Genomic DNA, 17091 nt, shown 5'->3' with positions numbered 1-17091 from the left:
TGTGTGTGTGTGTGTGTGTGTGTGTGTGTGTGTGTGTGTGTGTGTATGTAAGTGTGACATGAAAGTTGAGAGGGAATATGAGGTGAAGGAAGGGGTCATTTAAATGGACAAGCAAGATAAATGGTGGTGGTGGGAAGAAACTCAATCGTGTTCTCTCCCATTTCAAACATACATGGACTACATATGGGGTACAAAGGGATGAAGAAAGGGTTGGTAGGAGGAAGAGTTACACAAGGACATGAACATGAGCAATGTATAGTACACATGTAAATATGGATGTGTCATAATACAACCCATTGTTTTCGACTGACTTTTAAAAGGAGATGAAACAACTCAAATTCACAGCAGTGTGTATGTGAGCCTTCATCACTGGGCTGAGTCAGCTCCATTGCAAGAGCACTCAATAAACTTCATTTTAGCTGAACTAAACCAAATAAAAAAGACTACCTGGATTTTCAAAGAAAAAACTCTCTTTTTTTCTTCAGTAAATGCTCTTCCTTATTGAGAATGATGAGCAGAAATCACATATTAGTCAAGTGAGTTAAAATTATAACATTCTAGGGCAGTATGTTGGCAGTCAATTTGCATAAATGTCATGGTTCTTTCCTGCTCTCTGCCATCCCCAGTGATGATTGACTTGCCACAGAGACTGTGTTGTACTCAACTACACCACCATCAAAATTTTTACTTGTAAGGCCACATGGAAGGTATTAAAAAGAAATCATTGTAGATCAGCTATAGAGAAATGAATTGTTCACTAAGAAGAGAGCATATCCATCATCCCATAGTGTTACCTCTTGTTTCTTTGTGAAGTGTTTAGAAATCTCACAAGAGGTCTGATCTCTTGGCATCAATGGTCTTCCCCATGTAGCTCATCACTCTTAGTATTTTTTCATCTAGTTCTGTCAGCTCATAAGCATACGTTTTTCAAAGTAAAATATATTCTTCTATGGATATTGCACTGACCAACCACTGCCAGTGGAAATATAACAGTAGAGAAGGATCATATGCATTTAAAAACAAAATGTGTCTACCATCTAGAAGAAGGAAAGAGATACAGAGTCCCAAACTCTATTCAGGAGTATCAGAGTCAGCACAGACTATAGTGAGTGATGAACTGTTCTGCTGGAATCAGATTGGACAGCCACAAAGAGCTACTGTGCTGTGGTTATTTCCTGGTTGTGTGAACAATCTTGTCATTGCACAGTGCTGGGGGGGGGGTGGAGGCACCGACATAACTGATCTCAGATTTCTTCCCCTTACAGTTTTACAAATGACCAGCCACCTCTCTAGTCAGCATGGTCTTGTTTAGAATATTTTCTAGGTTTTCAAATATTAACAACAAATCTATTAATGAAGATTATTAGTGCTCAGTACTATGGCAGCTTCACAGCCTTGGTCATGGTCACTTGTCTTTGGTTATGGTTTCTGGACATTCTTACTCTCTACTATTTTGTTGGTAATTCTCACTGGTGTCTATAACTTCTCTATAATTTACTTTCTTATAAAAAATATCATATTTAATCCTTTTTTATTTTCCTAACTGAAATTTCAGGCATCCATTCTGTTTTTATTTTCTGTTTCCTAATTTATGTTGTTGTTGCTGCTGCTGCTGTTCAAATTAAGTAAGTTTTCCCTGAGCTGTGAATTTGGCATTTATAGACCTCTTAGGGGGCATTAGATTTTAACACTCCATAATGATAAGAAATAATTAAATAGTGGGGGTTTTCCAGGTAGATATATCCATAGTTTTCACTTTCAGAACATTGCAAAAATTAAGAGCCATTCGTTAAGAAAGAAGCTCTGCATAAGACCCAGGTTCCAAGCAGCCAGCTCATGCACTGAGGACAGGTCCCGGTCCCACTGCCTGAATGCCTCCCAAACAGTTCAAGCTAATTAACTGTCTCACTTATCCAGAGGGCCTGATCCATTTGGGGGCTCCTCAGCTATTGGTTCATATTTCATGTGTTTCCATTTGTTTGACTATTTTCCCGGGACAGGGGAGGACAAGGGAATTCGTGGCTGATATGTAAAATTAAATTAAATTATAAAATAAAAAAAAAAATTTAAAAAAGAAAGAGGCTCTGCATTCATCCTCTAGAGGGCAGTATAGAACCCTTTGAGAATACATTACCTAAGCTCTCCAAAGTTTCTCATTAATTCCCCCTTCAGACTACTTCTCATTTCCCATTACTCTACTAACATTAAAATGCTTTTGTAAATGTTTCTTTTATAGAAAAATCTCTGAAAAGTTCTTTGCATGCAATTTCCATTGTTTCTTTTTCAGCTTTTGTCTAATTGCTAAATTTTACATTTCCTTATAAATTGATCTTAATGTATCTACTTTTCTTCCTTCCTACCCTCTCTCCCTTCTTCCTTACCCAAAGTTCTGGTCTACGTTATCATATTAACTCCTAGATTCTCACCTACTTGCAAAATGATAAGTTTCTATGACTTCTTCCTGTCTTATTGGACCTACTTACTATTCATCTACTTGTCACTTCTCATGGACTATCCCTATGAATATTAAACTCTTTGTGCACAAAACAAACATATGGTGTTGCCCCAGGAGTTCTGTCCTACTCCTATGCTCCTTAAGAGAATAATTGTCATTATAATCCACACAGTGGCTGAAGCATGTCACCTCAATACTTCTCAATTTAAACACTATTTCATTTGAGTAAATAGTACAAAGTACTAAAAAGTAATCTTTCTGATGTCTGTCATGTATAACAGAGACAAAACTTTTGTTTCAATTGTTTGCTTAAAATTCTAATAAGATTAGTTTCAGTTAGTAAATATATATACATATATATGTACATATGCACAGATAGAACAATCATCAGAGTACATGTTACCAGAGGAAATATATAGCTAAATTTTAGTACACAGCATAAGGAATACAAGTTGAAAGAAATAAGTTTATCTTGAATAGAAATTAATAGGCGAATCCTCAGTGTTCAGCTTCTGGTTGTTGAATGACTCAGTAGTGCATTTATCAGGGGTGATCTGTAGCCTATACCCTTGATTGTACTGACTGTATAAACAATGACTCTCTTACAGTATCATACTGATGCTGTTCTTAATGTGGAATGCAGATTCTGTATGTTGCATCCACCAAGCATGTCAGAAGTAACTAATACCACTCACGATCCGTTCTACTTCATCCTCACGGGCATCCCTGGATTTGAGGCTCTCCATCTCTGGATCTCCATCCCCTTCTTCTGCCTCTATACCATCTCCATTATGGGCAACATCACCATCCTCACTGTCATCCGCACAGAGCCATCTCTCCACCAGCCCATGTACCTCTTCCTGTCCATGCTGGCCCTCACTGACCTGGGTCTCACTCTCACCACACTGCCCACCGTCATGCAGCTCCTCTGGTTCAACATTCGGGAAATCAGTTTTGAGGCCTGCTTTGCCCAGTTCTTCTTCCTCCATGGGTTTTCCTTCATGGAATCATCTGTTCTATTGGCCATGTCCTTTGACCGTTATGTGGCCATCTGTCGCCCACTCCATTATGCCTCCATCCTCACCAATGAGGTCATTGTTAGAATTGGGTTGACCATCATTTGCCGCTGTGTTTTAGCTGTTCTTCCCTCCCTTTTCCTGCTCAAGCGCCTGCCCTTCTGCCATTCCCACCTTCTCTCTCACTCCTACTGCCTCCACCAGGATATGATTCACCTGGTCTGTGCTGACATCAGGGTCAACAGCTGGTACGGATTTGCTCTGGTCCTGCTCATTATTGTGTTAGACCCTCTGCTCATTGTACTCTCTTATGCACTCATCCTGAAAAGTATCTTGAACACAGCCACTTGGACTGAGCGACTCCGGGCTCTCAACAACTGCCTGTCCCACATGCTGGCTGTTCTGGTTCTCTATGTCCCCATGGTTGGTGTGTCTATGACTCACCGCTTCGCCAAGCATGCCTCTCCGTTGGTCCATGTTCTCATGGCCAATATCTACTTGTTGGCACCTCCTGTGATGAACCCTATCATTTACAGTGCAAAGACCAAGCAGATCCGCCAGGGAATCACTCGCCTCCTCTTACAGAGAAAAGCGCACTGAAGATTGACGTTTACATTGAAAGGAGTACTCTTACATATGTAACATGGGATCAAACATAAATATTACACCATAAATTGTACATAGCAAAGATGCAGAGAAGAACAGATGCTTTGTAGAATACTCCCAGCTAATACAAGAGACATTGTTGTTTGACTGGAAATTAAAAGGAGTATTTTTTTAAAGCTCAGGTTTGCTTTTCTCTAACCACTTGCCTTTGAGATGAAGAAATCCATTTTTAAAATAGAGAATTTTTCTTTCTTCTGCACAGTGTTTTGAACATATGGTAAAGTATATGATTTTTTTTTCACAAACTCAAAATTCTTATAATGTGTGAACATGCTCATTGAAGCTATAGCCTTCACATGCCTCTTTCATTACTAAATATCAGAATTTAATTAAACATGAGTTCTTATATAAGTTTAACTCATAATAATGGCAGAAACTCCACTGACTAGGAGACCAGTTAAAGAAAGAATAGATCACATATCTTGGTGCTACATGAAAGACAAATAAACGCTATATATCAAGAGCTGAAGTGAAACAAGTTTAAGAAACTGAGAGTTTGGGGAAATAGGAATGTAAGAAACAGTTTAACTAATTTCATGCAGAGTTCACTTAAATTGTGTGATTTGCTTCCAGAAGCATCCACTAAGCAATGGCTCTGGACAGTAACAGAACAACTCTGTTATCAACTTCTAATGTCTGTTATCAAGCAACTTTGATGTCCTCTCCTTATGTCTGTTATCAAGCTTTCCAGTGTTAACATGAAAAACAGAAAAACAGAAAGTAAAATGCATACCAACCTATGTCTCATTCATTAACAAATATTTATTTGCAATCAAAATAATTATTCATATCATTAAGAGATCAATTCCTATCTAGATTTTTTTCATGTAATGTAAAAATTTTAATCTTCTATTGTTTACATAAATTATATGCTAAATGTACTTTTTAGTTTTTTTAAGTGCTTCTTTTATTTTTTGAAATTATAATTACATCATGCCTCCCTTCCCTTTTCTCCCTCCAAAACTTCCTGTATACCAGACTTTCTCTCTTTCAAATTCATGGACTTTTAACAACAATATAGGATAGCTATTTTGGAAACATATTTAAATATGTATGTATGTGTGTTTTGTCACATATATTTATAATAGAATAAACATTAAATAATTTCAAGCACAAAAATGTACTTCACAGTCAAGACTTTGTTGGAGACAAAAATAAAAAGTGAATTTGAGGCAACAAATGTGTTGATGTAAATATCTGTTAAAGAATATATTCTCAAATTACTAAAGTCAATTATTAAAACATTATATATTTAGATTCATGGAATATTTAAGTGCATGATGAACTAATTTAAACCTACTATAATATCTCTGAAAATGAACTCTCATCAACTACATATATTTATTACAAAATATTAGCTATCAACCTTAAAACACTTAAGCTAGACAGATTTTTTTCTTTTCTTAGAGAATATATAAACAAAATTTGTATAATTGCTGTTCCAAACAAAACAAGTGGTTCAAAAAATTACTGTGTACAGGTGACTGGTGAACTAAGTGAATAGGGAGGAATAGTCTACAAAATGGAAAATTTTGTAATTGGGGGCCTTGAGTTGAGAGAGGCTGAGGGCCTGGTGCTAGACGTGTGAACCAACTCTACACAAGGAACTGAGGTTGCAGAGGTGAGAGTGTGGTCATCCCTATTGGATGAGGCTTTCTATGAGACCACAGGAAGAAGGAGAAAGAAATGATTAGACCTACGCTTATAGAGAAGGCGTCAGGGAAGAGAACAGAATATACCTCAAAGCGTGTTGAGCAAATGAAGGGTGAGGGAATGGAAGGAAGGAAGGAAAGGGGAAGACAGAACACTCAAGAATCATGCCTGGGCAGCTAAGTCTGCTCATATTTTACTTTATGCCTCTATTGAGATCATTCAATCAATGTACATCCCAGAGTCATTAAATACACATTAATTCTGGTTGTGGAAAACATTGCATGGTGTGTTGGAGGAAGAATCACTTCCATATATAGCAAGGTAGCTTCATAGGTAAGTTATAATATAATTTATTATTTAAAGATGGACAATTTCAGAGTCAAAGGGGGTTCTATCATAATAAAGAAAATATTTAAACCATGACAATCTGGGGCAAACAAGAAAGCATACTCATTCAAAGGCACATTTCCAAAATCGCCTTTCTTAATTAAGGGGGACACTTCATCCCTCGGAATCCCATAAAAGTGAATTTTTTATTTATTTTAATTCATATATCATTAAATCTCAAAACTATTATTAACTTGCTATTTGCTAAGAGTTGGGATGGAATAAAAAGTAAATTTATTATCTCTGCCTTCAATTATTATATGTGATTAGAGAAGAAAAGTATGGATGTGTGTATTCAGAGATATATGTATGTCAATAAAATGTAAGATGGGATGCATTTGAGTATGTCACTTTTGATTTGGAATCAAATTTGTAGTAATGCTATGAATTCCTTCCTCATTTTCATTGTCAAAATGCCTAACCAAAAACTTTACCTGTGGGAGACTTACAACCAGAGTTTATGGATTCAATAATAATCCCTGCCCCCTGAGTCTGTGATTTAGATCAATCCCTTCTTGCAGGAGAACAAGGAAGCAATTCCCTGTTGAATTGGACGAGTCTTGACACTGTATATGATGGGATTGAGCACTGGTGGTACAAAAAGATAGATGCTCGACATGAGTGTGTGGACCACTGGAGACGCATGCTTGGCAACACGATGCATCACAGACACACCAATCATAGGCACATAATATATAAGTACTGCACAGATATGTGACACACATGTGTTGAGTGCCTTCTTCCGACCCTCCCCAGAAGCAATACCCATCACTGTGTAAAGAATGAGCCCATAAGAAATCACAATGAGCAGTGAGTCCAGCCCAAAAGTGGCCAGGACAATGGCCAAGCCAAGGATGCTGTTCAGCCTAGTATCTGCACAAGGCAGCTGGATCAGGTCTGAGTGGAGGCAATAGGAATGGGAGAGGATATTTATGTGACAATATGGCAGTTGTTTTAAAAGAATTGGAAGTGGGCCCATGAGTGCAACGCTCTTCAGTGTAATACCCATACCCATGAGTATGATCCGAGGCAGAGTTAAGATGGCTGTATAGCGAAGAGGGTTGTAGATGGCTACAAAGCGGTCATAACTCATGGCCAACAGGACTCCTGACTCCATGCCAGAGAAAGTGTGAATGAAGAACATTTGGGCCAAACAGCCATCAAAGTTAATTCTGTAGGCATCAAGCCAAAGAATGCCCATAACGGTGGGCAGTGTGGACACCGAGACTCCCACCTCAGAGATGGCCAGCATGGAGAGGAACAGGTACATTGGCTCATGGAGTGCTGAGTCTGCCTGAACTGCTGCCATGATTAGGCTGTTGCCCACAATGGCAACCATGTACATGATGAAAAAGGGAATGGACAGCCAGCCATGTTGGGCCTCCAGTCCTGGAATGCCAGTCAGGAAGACTGATAGCAAGTCAAGACTTTCATTGTTCTCTGCTCCCATGACACCAACAGTAGAGATAAGTCTTCACCTGTGTTTGAAACAAACTGAAGTTAGCCAACACCTGTTGAGTAATACCTGTTAACATCCACTGTAAAAACTGAAGGAAATGAGGAAGGTGGTGCATGAAGCAACCTAACAGACATTCACATCTTTCTTCCTGGTCCCTTGAGTCCCCAGTGCCCACCTGTTGCATGTCAGAGAGTTATTTCAGATTTCTCAATCTTACAAGAGATTGCTTTTTTGTTTGTTCTCTTATAAAATGAAGGTATACTATTCTCGTATTTAAAGGAGTAGATGGTAGGGAATATTGATATTCAGTGCTTATGTTTCTGATTTTCTAAGGTGGTGAAAGTGAATCTCTAATCTAGGGTAGAGTCATCATGGAGCTGAATTTTCACTCAGCTACTGTAAATATGAGAAGACAAGAACACCTAAGTAAGTACTCATGTCCACGTGTTCTCACTCTATTCCAGGCAGGAAGCAATATATTGAATAAATTGAGATTGTGACTTTAGAAGGCTGGAAACTAAAGTTCTAGATGAAAATGTGAATTTACAAGTTATCTATGAGTGGAAAACAGAGTTCAGCAAACCTATCAACGATGAAGTGCTACAAAATGAGATTTGACCCAGAATCCATGGACTGAGCAAAATTACAGATAAATAGCTTCATTAGCCATCAAGGGACCAATCAGAGTGTGAAAATACTAAAGTTTAGAATTATGTGGTATGGCTTAATATAATGTAACATAATGAATGGCAGTTAGCATAGTAAATCAATTTTCTAAAGGAAATGTGATACTTGATACTCAAGATAAGTAGGTTCCAGTCTGTGTTTAGTCATTCACAACAGAGCAGATATGTGAATCACAGCGTCTATGTGACTCCTTCATGATTACTCAGTGTTGAGGTGATGAGGACAGCGGTGAACTGGTGGGCAGACCAACTCTCCAGCTGCCCGGGCCCAGAACCAGGATTATGAATTGGCCTGTCCCAACATACACCCCATCTGTGATCTGCTGGAGCATGTGAAAGGGCTGGTTCTGCAGACCCAAAGCTGCAGAATCTCCACAACACAGGGCAACAACAAGATGTCCGAGAAGAGTCTGAGCGAGGGCCCAGCATTGGTGCTGTAGTAGAAACCAGAGGCCTCAGACCATGACTCTTTGCAATGAACACTTGCAAGTAAAGATAAACACATATGGACAAAGGGGTTTACTGTGTGACTCACTGTGTCACACTACAGCTTCCATAACAAGATCTTTATTTCTTTTCCTTTTTTTCTCTTAAATTTTGTTTTATTGGGGGGGGGGGGCAGTTTGCAGGAGCAGAGGGCTGATGTGAAGGGATGGCGAAATGAATGGGATCAAGATGCATAAGGTGAAAGACACATTGAATAAGTTTAAAAAAGAAAGGAAGTGAAATAGATGATCTTTCTTCATATTTTTCTTGTCTTTATTACATGTTGCTTTGTATATGTTTAACTTTCAGTATACAATAGTTTTGCTTAGATGATTTATCCATAATCTCCTCCATGACAGCCACCAAACTGTCATCCATGCTCACTTAATTATTCTCAATAATTGAATGCTTACTGCACCCCCCCAAAACACTGACTTCATCATATCTCATTGTCTTACAGAGGACTTTCTTCTTCTAGGTTTGAATGTCTGTGAAAGCATTAATCATAATTTATGAGAATATATTTTCGTGTATATTTGTTAGTTTAATATCTGTACCTCCTACTAGACTGAAACTCCATCAGAAAAAGGGAGAATACTTATTTTCTCCAGTAATTCATAATATTTGCCTAAGTTTAAATACATAGAAAATTTGTGTAAAAAATATTGGATTAATAAATAATTGAATATATAAGCAATAACTGAAAGTTTCAAAAATGGTACTTTATAATTCCTTCTCCATGCTGCACATTGCTCATACTAAATTCCTTTGTCTACTTCTCAAAATTCTAGGTTTTAATTCCCAGACCACCCAGGTTCTCTTGGCAAGATTCCTTCTGGAGAGTAAATTTAACATGAATGACCAGTTTACACAATGACAGCTTTTCATAATACTGGGTAAACATAAATAAAACTTCATCTCAGTCCTAACTTTTTAATATTTTTTAGACTTTTGATATTTTGTTAACAGTGGCATTCCTGCTTGAGCAGAATATAACAGTATTTATAATAAATCTTGACAATTACTGTTTATAATTTATAATATTTCTATTCAGAAATGTGTTTAAAATTCTTCTTGAGAACAAGTATTCTCTTGTATTTATTTTAAGCCTAAATTCTGGGCATAGCTATAGTCCATGAAATGAATCTTTCAAAGTTATCGCCTTACTACTTTACTGATTCCTGCATCATTCTTGGGACAGTCTACCAGTTTAAAAATATGACTCTACAATTGACTTTTTATTCTTTTCTAAAAATATTCTAATACTGTTGATTTCCACAAAGGGAAATATTCCAAAAACACTATTCAGCCTTCTTGTGCTGAGGATCATATTTTTCCCATTATTGGTATTAGGTTTACATTAGCCAGACTTACCATAGTGCCATTTGAAGCTGAGAGGTAATTCTATGCTGGTTCTGGAGTTAATACTCAGATGGCTGGTAGTGCCCAGCAAGTGGTCTTCCTTTGTCTTTTTATCATTTGTAGTGCATACTGCTGTGTTATCTATCTGACTGTTGAAATTTGTGAATATGTCTTCAATGAGGGTATTTTGAAAACTCGAGAAACTCATTGAAGAAATTAACTTCATAGCAGAGCATGGCGGTACACACCTTGGGAATCGGAGGCAGGCAGATGTCTGAGTTCAGGGATAGCCTGGTCTACATAGCGAGTTCTAGGGACAGCTATGTAGGAGACTCTGTCTCAAAAACAGATAAACAAAATCCAAACAAATATGCCCCGTAAGTCACTTGTAATTATTTCTAGAAAAAAGATTGGTACATGCTGTGTGTACTTCTGTCCTCCCTGTTAGACTATGGACTCTTTTAAGGTCATATTTCTGCCTGATCAAGTATCCTCCACAGCACTTTCTATAGCTGTGCTTTTGGAAAATTAAAAGCATGACTAGATGAATAGAAGCTTAGATGTGATACTCAGCCAAAACTGAGAGTCCTGGGTTCCATACTCTAGACAGTCATCAAACCAACTGTGACTCATGAAAAAATCCACATGGGGTGCTTCGGAGAAAATTGGGTTAGTGAGTTGTAACAAGAGGGGACTGCAGTGGAGATGAGTGGAGCCAGGGATGAGAGGTGAGTAAGTGTGGAGGTCACCGGAAGGTAGTTTGAAGCTCATGAGAGGAATGTTTTACCCAGAGTTAAAGGTACATTGTTTGTGGGCAGTAGAGATATTCAAAGGCATAATAAGCCCACATAGGAGTATAGAGGGAGCTGCACCTGCTGACCTGAGATTAAAGATCTGTGCAGCTCTCTGCCTGACCTCAGGCCTAAGGTTGTAGGCAATTAAGGTCTCTCCCATTTTATAACAGAATTTCTATCAACTGTGGATCAGTATGAGACATGACAGAGATTAGTTTCTCGCCCATGTTATGGGGCCACTATCACCATCATCATCATCATCATCATCATCATCATCATCATCATCATCATTATACCATGTGTATTACTAAGTTCACCTCTGCCAATCCCAACTGAAAACACTTTGGAAACCATAGGGCATTTGAATCAGTATTACTCTTTTTTCAGAAAAACCTACATAACTGTGAGATTTGTTGACTTATTTATTGTCTTAAACCTCTCTATTATGGACTAAACAAATCATAGCATCTATTCAAATATACACAGGAATTAACAGAAATTCAAAAACACAGAAGCATGATCATAATGACTGAAAAGTGAATAGGATGATAGATAAAACCAAACTTCCTGTACACATATCAAGAAAACACAGACTCAACATCACCTGAGAGGGCTTTATGAAGGAATCCTCAGATTTACAGATGGCCAAAGTTTGCAATGGTTCCAGAGTGGCCTCAGGCAGCCACTAGTCAAAGCGGGAGATGGACTTTATATATCTAGGCAAGAGCTTCCCAAAGACCTGGGCTTTGGAGTTCTCTTTTGTCCCAGTGTGATGATGATTGTACTGGGAAATGAAGAGGATGAGATCGCACTTGGGGAATAAAAATCAAAAACTTTTAAAAGTTTTTTCCCTTAGAGGGATCTTACTCTCTCTCCCCAGAGATAAAAGAATTTCAGCTCCTTCTATCTGATGAAGATTGAGAAAAGAACTTCTGGGCTCACTACCTACAACTCTCATCCTTGCACAATAACCAGGCCAAAATTAAAAGTGTGCTTGGAATCCAGAGGCATGATCTTTAAATAGTGAACTTTAAACAGTTTCAGTTTCCAGGCAGAACCTGAAGTTTATGAAGAGAGAGCTCGGAGAGCTGAGGATTTAAGCAATAAGAATTTGACCTTGGTTACATTTATCCATTTATTCCTACTGTTCCCTAGCCAATTCCTTATTCAGTACTTCCATCTCCCACTGAACCCTCCATCAACTTCCACAAGTTCAGGGTCTCTGCTAGAATAGACATCTCAAGGGCAATGAAGGAACATGAGATTCAAACTTACACAGATATTGGTTGAGCCCTATCCAGGCACCCTGACTGCTTCACAATTGTAAGAAATTAACTTTCTTTCAACTTTGAACTTGATTTTCGTAGAATAGTTAAGTATCTACATGAGACAGTTATTCATGTGGGAAAAGGCTTGTTTGATTTGAGTTGAATGTAGTGTACATAATATCCTTACCATAAGCCTTGAGGCAGGTCCCAATTTCCAACCCCCTAGTAGGTTTTTCTCCAGTGTCTTCTCTCTAAATATTTCAAGTACCTTTTCTTTATTTTGGTTTCTGATTGAATGAGGCCTTGTTGAGGAAAGAATGAAAGGAAAGCTGCTTTCTCTTTCTGTCAAGCAGTGCATGAGAGTGGAAAGGAAAATGGAGTTTGGCAAAGAGATTTCTCCTCCTTTGGAGTTCTAAAGTATTGGAAGATGAGGTGTAAATAATTATTGTTATACTATTAGTTGAACTGGAATAATGAGTTTGAATCCTAAATGTTAAATTCAAAAGAACTTAGATGGAAATAATATTGTAACATCACAGAATTGATTTCAAAAGTCATGAGGTGCTGTGACTCTATCATGTCCCTAGTGACCTTTGGCTTTTGTCCTTTTACAAAATCTGCAGCTATATCTATCAAGTGAGTGGATAAATTTTTAAAAATTCCAAATATTTATTTATTCCAGTAGTGATAATACTATAATATCAGTGCAATACATAACATAACATCATTGCAAATATTGACATAAAAATGTTTATTGTAAATGCCAACAGTCACCAGTGGGAAGACATTTGCACATTCATGTTTATTGCAGGACTAGTCATAATAGTCAAGATGTAGAACCTGCCTACATGCCCATCAGCAGATGAATGGATAAAGTATGTTACATCCATGAGATAGAATTTTAATCAGCTGGAAAGAGAGTGAAATTAGGTCATTTGCAAATCGAGTTCACCTTGTGAAGCAAAATAATCCAGATTTAGAAAGAAAAACATTATGTTTTTCTCATATACAGAAACTAGATTTAAATGTGAATTGATATGAAATGTTTAGATAATATGAAAGTAAAAGGGTAACAGGGAAGGAAAATAGATAAGAGAAAATAAAGACATACTACATGGCATCGAGTGATTATGCAAATGTGTGAGCATGTGTATGTGAATATGTGTGTATGTATGTGAGCATGTATGTGTGTGCATGCATTTATGTGCGTGTGTGCACACATGTGTGCGTGTGCACGTTTGTTTGTAATATGAAAGCAAAAGGAGGACTATTTGAAGGCAGAAAAAACTAACAGAAGGGAGGAGAGGAGACAAGGAAATATTTGTGGGAGTGAATACAAGCCAAGTAAAATGATACACTTATATGAAAATGTCATAAACTATTTTATGTGCTCACTACAAAGTAGTACAAATTCAGAAAGAAAACTTTGTTGCTTTCTCTCACATGTAGATCATACACACACACACACACACACACACATACACACACACACACACACGACATTAAGGTAGTAGAAGGACTATTTAGGAAGTGGAGGGAACTAGCAGAGAGGAGATGGAAAGCAGGAGAAGGTAATGAGGGAATATGTTCAAAGCACTTGACATGCTTGAATGAAACTATTACAAAACACATCAGTACAACAAACATACAGTAATAAAACATTTTAAATTATTATTGTGTTAAATTTTAAACATTTGTGAAGAAATCATGAGGTTCCTCCAAGCTGAAAGTTTAAGTGGAGAAATAAATACACCCTTTTAAGCGTAAGTAGAATGTTTCACAGTAGAGTGAATGATTTCTGAGGAGACTTCCTAGTCAGGGCACTTATACAAACTGAATTCTCATTGATGCACTCTGATCCCTCATCTCATCATAAAAGCTAACTTGCTTTTCTCTTTAGTTCTATCTACTTATTTGACAGTCTCATCTAAATTTTTCGATGTCGGGTGGGTTTAGATAACAATGACCAGGATTGTGAGGAAAGGGAAGCCTATCCTGGGACAGCCAGTGTGAGATGGCTGGAGGGTGCTCATCAAACTCTCCTCTGAAGCCAAGCTTGTTTAACCTCCACCTCATGGTGACTGGATGGCGGTAAGTCTGCACTCTCTTCACCATGGATACCACACTGCTGAGATGAATTAGTTTTCCCCAACTTTATGAACCATCCACTGGACTTGAGTAATCTCTTTAGACCTTGTTCCCATGCTTCTGAAGAAATTTCATTGAACAAAATTAATTATGCCTTTCCCCAAATATTCTAAGTTAAAGATATCAGAGTAAGTCAGGCAATTTATTAAGACACAAACTGCTGTATCCACTCTCCAGAATCTCTTTCATGAACTTAGAGAGTAGTCCTTGGAGTTGTCATGGCCCACAAATTTCCAGGTGTGGCTCATGACGCTGGTCTGGGAATTACACACTGAGAACTGTTTCCAAACACTTAGTACTATGTGTCCAATCACTCTTACCCACAGCAAGTGGGTACCTGGAGAGTCTTCTGAGACTTACTACACTTTCTCAGCTACAGTCATCAAGTTCTTATTTAATATAGTTCTCACTTGGGAAAGTGAATGTGGAGCTCAAGATTCTATTCTCTAACAAGCTTTGAAATGTGTTGTGTTGACTATTGGATCACAACTGGAGAGCTGAGGCTCTAAATTTTCTGGCTAAATATTTTATCTCAGGCAATGTATTTTGGGGGCAAGACCTTAGACCTCCCTTCATGCAAACACTCTATCTAACCTCTGTAATCTTTCAGAAGCAACTTCCTAGCCACCTAACATAGCCTGTCCTTATTTCTACAAATATATCAACACCAAACCTCCATAGCATTTTTCTTCATTTAACTTTACCAGCTCATTCTTTGTGATTTTAGAATTCTCTGTGTTCAAGACAGTTTGCCCTGTAAGACTTTTGTTATTCCTGAAAAATAAGCAACATTTTTTCAGGGTATCAGTTGTTTGCACATCTTTTGACATGTATATCTGTTCATTTAACAATGTGTTATATTCACCATTATAACATTCTTAGCAGCTAGCACAGGATTATCATGTTCAGTGTCCAATAACTGAGTACATCATTTTATTAAGTTAGACATTGTTTTATTGATTCCAAATTCACAACTATTAAGAGCTTGAGTCCTCTATGTTGCTTTAGCAAAATTCTTAAATTTGGCAGACAAGACATAGTCCTTCCTCTAAAGGAGCTATCTTGGTGTCTGCAGTATTCCTCAGGTCTGAGATTTATGGAAGACCTTGAGGATGCCTTTGCGTATCTCCTTGGTCTTCACGCTATAGATGATGGGGTTGAGCATGGGAGGTACAAAAAGATAAACATTGGACATCATAACATGAACAACAGCTGGAGCACTTTTCCAGAAGCGGTGGATCATAGAGACAGCAATTATGGGCACATAAAAGGCTAGCACTGCACAGATGTGTGATATGCAGGTGTTGAGTGCCTTGAGTCGCTGCTCCTGGGATGCAATGGCCAATACAGCTCTTAAGATCAATGCATAAGACAGAAGGATGAAAACTGAATCCACACCATATGTGAAAATGACCACAAAGAGACCATAGATATTGTTAACATGAATGTCTCCACATGCCACTTTCATCAGATCCGGATGGAGGCAATATGAGTGATGCAACACATTGCCCTTGCAAAAGGGCAATCGTTTTACAAGAAAAGGGAAAGGGAAGAGGGTAGTGAAACTTTTGGTAAGGATACCGAGGCCCATAGCCAAGATGCGGCTATTGGTAAGCACAGTGGAATAACGTAGTGGATCACAGATAGCCACAAAACGGTCAAAGCTCATGGCAAGAAGTATGCCAGATTCCATGAAAGAAAACGTGTGAATGAAGAACATCTGAACCAGACAGGCATCAAAACCAACATGGCGGTAGTTGAAGCAGAAGGTAGCAAGCACAGTGGGAAGTGTAGATAGGGATACTCCCAGATCATTGAGAGAGAGCATAGAGAGGAAATAGTACATGGGCTGGTGCAGAGGAGGTTCCCGGATGACCAGAGCGATGATACTGAGGTTACCTGAAATGGAGATAAAGTAGAGGAAGCAGAAAATCAGGGCAATCCAAGCTTGGCCTGTCTGCATCCCAGGAATGCCTGTCAGCTGTAGTGTGGCTGGCTGGAAGGGAGTGCCATTCAAGCCTAGCATGGCAGGCAGGTGGGAGAATGCAGATGAGGATTAGACCCAAGAGGGGATGTGAAGGGAGTTCTTCACTTTCTTTCTTTCAGATATCCTGTCTCCAACACAAAATGTCAGGGATTTAATGTGTGTGCCTGCAATCTGCCTTCCCCATCAGACTGTTAGTTCCTTGAGAAAGGAACATATGTCCACTTATTTCTGTACTGCCAGGCACAGTATTCTCCCAAGGACAGAGTGGAAACTCTATGAAAGGCTGGTGATAAAATGAGTGCCTATAACATAGCACCAGTGTAGAAGCCCACATGAGCAAAGCCCTCTGGCCATACCATTCAGTACAGTATTCTACCACTTCCCCATAGACTCCAGAAATCATGTACTGGGAATTGGAGAGAAAAACAGAAATTAAGGTAGACCAGAAATAAGAAAATGCCCATGCCTTTGGGAACTCACCAGTTGATAGCATAGATAAACTACATGCAGCCGCAAAACTTTGGCTCCAATAACCATTAACCAGCTTTGCCTTAACCTCCCAATGCTATGGCCACCCTGAAATTGTCATCACACACACAAAAAAAAAATCCTCCCTCTGAATTCTTAAATTCTGTGTTTTTACATTTCAATGTTAGGTTTTTAACCGCCCAGCTCTCTTGCCATCTAATATTTGTGCATTGCTTAGGAAACTCTATAGTTGCTC

General features: G+C 38.4%; 3 protein-coding genes across 3 annotated transcripts; 1 reads left to right on the top strand and 2 right to left on the bottom strand.

Moving 5' to 3' along the window:
* The first annotated feature begins 3105 nt into the window (after positions 1–3105).
* Positions 3106–4071, top strand: LOC131901102 (olfactory receptor 51Q1-like). The gene has a single exon (XM_059252386.1). It carries the CDS (start codon positions 3106–3108, stop codon positions 4069–4071), a length of 966 nt encoding a protein of 321 aa, XP_059108369.1.
* Positions 4072–6676: 2605 nt separating this feature from the next.
* On the bottom strand, positions 6677–7627 carry LOC131901094 (olfactory receptor 51I2-like). The gene has a single exon (XM_059252383.1). It carries the CDS (start codon positions 7625–7627, stop codon positions 6677–6679), a length of 951 nt encoding a protein of 316 aa, XP_059108366.1.
* A 7834-nt stretch (positions 7628–15461) lies between these two features.
* Positions 15462–16406, bottom strand: LOC131901085 (olfactory receptor 51I1). Its single transcript, XM_059252378.1, has one exon. It carries the CDS (start codon positions 16404–16406, stop codon positions 15462–15464), a length of 945 nt encoding a protein of 314 aa, XP_059108361.1.
* Between the last annotated feature and the right edge of the window lie 685 nt (positions 16407–17091).

Source organism: Peromyscus eremicus, chromosome 1, assembly GCF_949786415.1.
Source record: "Peromyscus eremicus chromosome 1, PerEre_H2_v1, whole genome shotgun sequence".
In the NCBI taxonomy this organism is placed as follows: Eukaryota; Metazoa; Chordata; class Mammalia; order Rodentia; family Cricetidae; genus Peromyscus; species Peromyscus eremicus.
This window is presented reverse-complemented; position numbering and strand designations above follow the sequence as displayed.